This window comes from Electrophorus electricus, chromosome 19, assembly GCF_013358815.1.
Source record: "Electrophorus electricus isolate fEleEle1 chromosome 19, fEleEle1.pri, whole genome shotgun sequence".
Classification (NCBI taxonomy): Eukaryota; Metazoa; Chordata; class Actinopteri; order Gymnotiformes; family Gymnotidae; genus Electrophorus; species Electrophorus electricus.
This window is the reverse complement of record NC_049553.1, coordinates 15,866,927-15,874,426: the sequence shown is the minus strand read 5'-3', so window position 1 is coordinate 15,874,426 and position 7,500 is coordinate 15,866,927. Positions and strand designations below refer to the sequence as shown.

General features: G+C 44.8%; 1 protein-coding gene across 4 annotated transcripts in view; it reads left to right on the top strand.

The window, feature by feature from the left end:
- Positions 1 to 7,500, top strand: part of ptprn2 (protein tyrosine phosphatase receptor type N2) — a 221,094-nt gene that overhangs the window by 177,330 nt on the left and 36,264 nt on the right. For all 4 annotated transcript variants that reach the window (XR_004775270.1, XM_035519849.1, XM_035519850.1 and 1 more), the window contains exon 14: positions 4,392 to 4,607. Coding sequence is in view for 3 of the 4 variants with exons in the window: in XM_035519849.1 (XP_035375742.1) it covers positions 4,392 to 4,607 (216 nt within the window). In the remaining variant the exon portion in view is untranslated. The remainder of the gene's footprint in view (positions 1 to 4,391; positions 4,608 to 7,500) is intronic.

Genomic DNA, 7,500 nt, shown 5'->3' with positions numbered 1-7,500 from the left:
GTACAGCAGAAACCCAACACAGTGATCACAGCCAACACATCTCACTGTACAGCAGAAACCCAACACAGTGAACACAGCCAACACAGCTCACTGTACAGCAAAAACCCAACACAGTGAACACAGCCAACACAGCTCACTGTATAGCAGAAACCCAACACAGTGATCACAGCCAACACAGCTCACTGTACAGCAGAAACCCAACACAATGAACACAGCCAACACAGCTCACTGTACAGCAGAAACCCAATACAGTGATCACAGCCAACAAAGCTGACTGTACAGCTGAAATGTAACACAGTAAACACAACCGACACAGCTCATTGTACAGGATAAACGCAACACAGTGAACATAGATCAATGTAAAACAGACCCTCAACACAGTTAACACAGCTCATTTTATGAAAAATACTCACCACAGTTAACACAGCTCATTGTATGACAGGTACTCAAAGATATTTACACCTCTCACCATGTGTGGATGGGAGTGTTTGTGGTTCGATGGTGGAGTGTGTGTGGATGGTGGACCTCTCACCTACAGGCCCCTGACACCCCTCACTTCCCTGCTGTGATCCCAAACTGCCCCACACTTCCCTGCTGTGACTCAAAACTGCCCCACACTGCCCTGCTGTGACCTCAAACCGCCCCACACTGCCCTGCTGTGACCCAAAACTGCCCCACACTGCCCTGCTGTGACCTCAAACTGCCCCACACTGCCCTGCTGTGACCCAAACAGCCCCACACTGCCCTGCTGTGACCCAACCTGTCTGTTGGGGCAGGTCTACTCTGTTTCCTGTCTCTTTGTTATTTTCTGTTTCCTCTGCTACTGAGATTCTGGGTCTGTGTGTGTGTGTGTGTGTGTGTGTGTGTGTTTGCGTGTGTGTGTGTTTGTGTGTGTGTGCGTGTTTGCGTGTTTGTGTGTTTGTGTGTGTTTGTGTGTGTGTGTGTGTTGGGGGTCTGTGTGTGTGTGGCTGGGTTTGTGTGTGTGGGGGGGGCATCCATGAGTGTGTATTTGTGTGTATGTGTGTCTCATGGGGGAGTCTGTGTGTGTGTGCAGGGGTTTGTTTGTGTGTGTGGGTGGGGGGTGGGGGTCTATGTGTGCATGTCTGTATGTGTGGTTCTGCATGTGTGAGCATGTGCCTGGTCTCTGTGTGTGTGTGGGGGGGTGTCTGTGAGTGTGGGGGAGATCTGTGTGTGTGTGTGTGTGTGTGTGTGCGTGTGCATACACATATGTGGTGCACATGCAGCTGTGTGTGTTTTTTAAATCCCATTTGCACAGTAGAGAAACCACACACACACACACACACACACACACACACACACACAGTGACAGAGCATTGGGGTTTCATTCTCTCACAGTGCAAAGCTCAAACTCATTACATGAGCATATTCAGTGGAGTGAGCGTATTTAGGGGAGTGAGCATATTCAGTGTAGTGAGTGTATTCAGTGTAGTGTGTGTATTCAGTGGAGTGAGTGTATTCAGTGGAGTGAGTGTGTTCAGTGTAGTGAATGTTCAGTGTAGTGTGTGTTCAGTGTAGTGAGTGTTCAGTGGACTGTGTTCAGTGGAGTGATTGGGTTCAGTGTAGTGTGTATATTCAGTATAGTGAGTGTGTTCAGTGTAGTGAGTGTTCAGAGTAGTGAGTGTGTTCAGAGTAGTGAGTGTGTTCAGTGTAGTGAGTGTATCCAGTGTAGTGTGTGTGTTTAGTGTAGTGAGTGTTTAGTGTAGTGAGTGTGTTCAGTGGACTGAGTGTATTCAGTGGACTGAGTGTGTTCAGTGTAGTGAGTGTGTTCAGTGGAATAAGTGTTCAGTGGAGCGAGTGTATTCAGTGTAATGTGTATATTCAGTGTAATGAGTGTTCAGTGTAGTGTGTGTGTTCAGTGTAGTGAGTGTTCAGTGGACTAAGTGTGTTCAGTGTAATATTTATATTCAGTGTAGTGAGTGTGTTCAGTGTAGTGAATGTATTCAGTGTAGTGTGTGTTCAGTGTAGTGAGTGTTCAGAGTAGTGAGTGTGTTCAGTGTAGTGAGTGTATCTAGTGTAGTGTGTGTTCAGTGTAGTGAGTGTGTTTAGTGCAGTGAGTGTATTCAGTGTAGTGAGTGTTCAGTGTAGTGATTGTGATCAGTGGAGTGAGTGTGTTCAGTGTAGTGAGTGTGTTCAGTGGAGTGAGCGTATTCAGTGTAGTGTATGTTCAGTGTAGTGAGTATGTTCAGTGTAGTGAGTGTTCAGTGGAGTGAGTGTGTTCAGTGTAGTGTGTGTTCAGTGGAGTGACTGTTCGGTGGGGTGAGTGTGTTCTGTGTAGTGAGTGTGTTCAGTGTAGTGTGTATATTCAGTGTAGTGAGTGTTCAGTGTAGTGAGTGTACTCAGTGTACTGAGTGTGTTCAGTGTAGTGTGTCTTCAGTGTAGTGAGTGTTCAGTGTAGTGTGTATATTCAGGGTAGTGAGTGTGTTCAGTGTAGCGAGTGTACTCAGTGTAGTGTGTATATTCAGTGTATTGTGTTCAGTTTAGTGAGTGTTCAGTGGAGTGAGTGTGTTCAATGTAGTGAGTGTGTTTAGTGTAGTGAGTGTTCAGTGTAGTGAGTGTTCAGTGTAGTGAGTGTGTTTAGTGTAGTGAATGTTCAGTGGGGTGAGTGTGTTCAGTGTAATGAGTGTGTTCAGTGTAGTGAGTGTGATCAGTGTAGTGTGCGTATTCAGTGGAGTGAGTGTGTCCAGTGTAGTGTGTGTGTTCAGTGTAGTGAGTGTGTTCAGTGGAGTGAGTGTGTTCAGTGTGGTGAGTGTTCAGTGTCGTGTGTATATTCAGTGTAGTGAGTGTGTTCAGTGTGCTGAGTGTTCAGTGTAGTGTGTGTTCAGTGTAGTGAGTGTGAGTGTACTGTACTCTCTCTCTCTCTCTGTCTCTCACTCTCTTTCCCTCTTTCTGTCTCTCTATATCTCCCTCTCTCTCCTTCTCTCCTTCTCTGTTTTCCTCTCTCTCTTTCTTTCACTCTGCTCCTTATTTGGTGTGATGTGTGATGATAAAGATCAAAACTCAACTCTAATACATGAGCTATGATTGTAGGTAGTGATGTCACTGAAGGAGGAGGAGATATGATTGCATATAGTGATGTCACTGAAGGAGGAGGAGCTATGATTGCAGGTAGTGACGTGACTGAAGGAGGAGGAGCTATGATTGCAGGTAGTGACGTGACTGAAGGAGGAGGAGCTATGATGGCAAAAGCAAGTTTTGTTGCTAATTACTGCAGGCGTTACCCAGCTGTAGATCTTACCATCATCTCACCTGTAGATCTTACCATAATCCCAGCTGTAGATCTTACCATCATCTCACCTGTAGATCTTACCATCATCTCACCTGTAGATCTTACCATGGTAAAATCTACAGGTGAGATGATGGTAAAATCTACAGCTGGGATTTTACCATCATCTCACCTGTAGATTTTACCATCATCTCACCTGTAGATTTTACCATCATCTCACCTGTAGATCTTACCATCATCTCACCTGTACCATCATCCCACCTGTAGATCTTATCATCATTCCACCTGTAGATCTTACCATCATCTCACTTGCAGATCTTACCATCATCCCACCTGTAGATTTTACCATCATTGGTCTTATGTCATTAGTACTTTTAGTAAATGGATGGATCTTCTAGTTATTGGTAGAGTGACTTCGAATTTTAGAAGAATCACATTCAAAATAAATATTCTAATTAAAACATCTTATCTATGAGTTCAGTGGTCTTTGTGTTTTAAGTGGCTTGGCGTTTGACATGTCTGACGTGTTTGACTGTTTCACCACAGTCTCACCACAGTCTCATGACATGTCTGTGATGTCTCACCAAAGTCTCAACACACACCTGTCATGTTTCACCACTGTCTCACCATAGTCCCACCACGTCTGTCATGTCTCACCACAGTCTCACCACATGCCTGTCATATCTCACCACACATCTGTCATATCTTAGTAAAGTCTCACCACAGTCTCACTACATGCCTGATGTGCAGTCAAACCCATGATTGGAATATGTAAATACTAGTGTGCTATTCATTAATGTTCATTAGAATATGTAAATACTAAAGTGCTGTTCATTACAGCTCATCTGATCATTAGAATATTTAAATATTACTATGCTGTGCATTACAGCTTTATAGCAGGCAAACTGTATCAGGTAGTCTGATAACAGCCTGGTCTAATAACAGAAGCAAAAAGTCTTTATGTATAATATTTAATGTGTACATTTATTTGGACTTAAAAAAATCAAGAGTTTGGGTATGAGTGTATGGTGATGTCCCTTTTTGACCCAGTCATTATGATGTGAATCACAACCCCATCACATCCCTTTAAACTCACCATTTGTGTTTCTGAAATAATCTCCAACCCACTCCTCCTCTTCCTCACCAGGACTTGTGTCGGCAGCGAATGGCAGTTCAGACATCGGAGCGTGCCGAGCGCGGTTCTGACGTCTTCCACCCAACACACACATCGCGCATCAACAGTGTGTCGTCTCAGTTCAGTGATGGAGCGACACAGAGCCCATCAGCACGTAGTAGCACGTCATCGTGGAGCGAAGAGCCTGCCCAGACCAACATGGACATCTCCACTGGACACATGATCCTGGTATACACACACACACACACACACACACACACACACACACACACACACACACACACACACACACACACACACACACACACACACACACACACGTACACAAACGCATACACACAATGGATCACTTTAATTTCACTCCTGACTCTTAGTTTAATTCAGCCGTGAGTCAGCATGGCAGCATGGTATGATCAGTAGCTGCTAGCGTGGTGTTCATTAGTCCAGGAGGAATCCATCACACTGCCCTAGCCGACGCCGTTAGTACACGGCGCCGGCCCCTAATGGATGCCTCTCATTCTGATTGGTGAAGGTGATTTCAGAAGCTATTAAAGTCACGGCTGTTGTTCACAAATGCATCCATCTAAACGTTTCACAACACACACACGCACACACACACACACACACATGTGCAGAGGAGTCCAGAGGAAACATTCTGAAGTTATTGTGAGGTTTAAGATGCTGCTCTTGGGGTTCTTTTCTTTCTCAGACTCCTGGAAGCTTTCAGAGTAACCAAAGCCCAGACGTGTGTTGCTCTTAGTGCCATCCTTGTCTTGTCTCACCTGTGGTCATTAGCCTGAAGCTTTAGTCATGCAGTTTAGAAACATTTTAGCACACAGATTTTACCTTTTACTTTTGTTCCACATTTTGTACACAATTAAAATGTGGAGTGCATTACAGCATAGTGGAGGACAACTCATGACTGTTTCCAACACATCCACTATGGTTGGACCTCACTGGGGCAACAGAAGCATGTACACAGAGGGCAGAACAGAAATGTGGATCTAGCTGAGAGGAATGAAGCAGCAGCACACTCTGTTTGGAGCCCCTGGGGTCATGGAAATACATATGTATGTGTAAACTCTGCCTGCCCCTGCCATTGGCTGGTCATATCTTTTTTCTCACATTCGGGCCAAAGTTCTGTGTTCTGGAGCGTATGATGAACTGTGTCCTGTAGTGCAGGATAATGTGGGATGTGTTGTGTAGTGTAGAAGGAGCTGTGTACTGGTATATTCTGCCTATTTGCATATTTTTGTATATTTTGCATATTTGCATATTTCTGCATATTTGTTATTTGAAGCATAAAAGGTGCCTTGGCACATCAGTTCATCAATGTTATCAAATCATGACTGAGAATAAATGCAGAAATGGAATGAATAGGAAGGAAAGCAGACCAGACTTGCAGACTGGAGAGAGACAGACAGACAGACAGACAGAGCATGTGTTCTGGAGACAGACAGATGGACAGACAGACAGAGCATGTGTTGTGGTGGGCTGATTGGAGTAGCTAGTCTGTTTCTACGGGGGCTAATAGCAATACCAGCAGTGGTAGGAAATATTTCAGCACTCTGGACAGCTCCACAGCATGTCACTACTGCAGTGTGCTGGTTGAAGGCAAGGCAAGGCATTATGGCCATGTTGTTGGAGTTTGGATCAGATTTCCAGTGTGGAGATTTGGTGAGCATCCAGACGCAAAGGCGCCTGTACAGAGGTGTCACTCTGGGTCATTCTCACATTAGGTTCTAATGGTACCTGCAGTAATAATGACTATAAAGTGAGAGGAAGAGACACAGGAGAGGCAGAGGGGAGATGTCGTCAGTGGGTTTAACAATAGGTCAGCAATATTTTTGATATCCAGGATTTGTTTTGTTTATTTGAGGTGTGTGTGTGTGTGTCTGTGTGTGAGCTGGGCTGATATGTCATCTGCTTCCATGTGTTCTGTGGGTCTGTCAGAATAGCTAATAGTTACTAACATACTAACGTAAGGGGGTGGGGCGCTATATGCGTGTCACTACACTGAATACACTCACCCATGTGTGGGGCTCCTGAGTGTACAGCTCCTCCATTAACCCTCTGGGCGCGCGTGTGTGTGTGTGTGTGTAGCCATACAGGCATATGAGTGAGTGGATGATTGGATCAGTAATAACCTGCTTCTATTGTTGTATTTGTTTACACATAGCTGGTCTGAGGTGGGGGAAAGAGTGATTGGAAGCTGTCAGAGAGAAAAACCTTACAGATGAAACCACGTGCTGCTTGCCAGATGTGTTCGAGTGCCCTGTGTCTGATCAAATGAGTAAATCATTTATATCATAATAGGCATTAGAGATAGCAAATAGAGATGGCTAGTGTTATTGACAGGGGTACACACACACACACACACACACACACACAAAGCAAATATACTCCGATGGAGGTGATCAGATTTTCTAGGTAAAAGCCTTTACTCTAGAAATGTAGCAAAGTCAGTGATTACAAGTACAGCTAAAGGCTGGAATATCAGAAAGTGTCGTTTGACAGGAGTGTAGTTGATGTGAGACATTCCACCATGACTACACCAGAGGTTCTCCACTCACTTACCACACACTCTTCATCCCATCCGTATCCATGGCAACAGCTGTGTTTAGCATGTGCTGCTTATGTTCAGGGTAAATGTACAGAATGGCTTATATCTCAGCGTTCTCATAAACGCTCTTAAGATGCATGATCGCGCAGAGGCTTGGATGTACAGACTCAACACAATGAACCCCACAGACACAATGAACCCCACAGACCTTCCCATAAACCAACTTTAGTAGTGGCTTAAATCCATGAAACATGCTTAAAATCATATTTCCATAAGCATTAGAATTCATTCATGTGGGAAGCTTGACAGAAATGTCTCCGTAACTACTTTAGCTGTCAAAAACTTCACCTAATGAACTAATTAGCAGTCTTTCTGTCAGCGTGCCACAGTGTGCCTGGAGAGCGAAACGCAGAGTGTAACGTGACTTCAAACTGCCAGAGTTACAGAGTGGGAGTGGAGGTGTCCAGTCCCAGAGTCCAGGCACGTCTGCACAGCCTGTTCCAGTGTGTGTGCCCCAGCACACAGCACACTGTTACTGGAACAGCACGGAGTATTGCA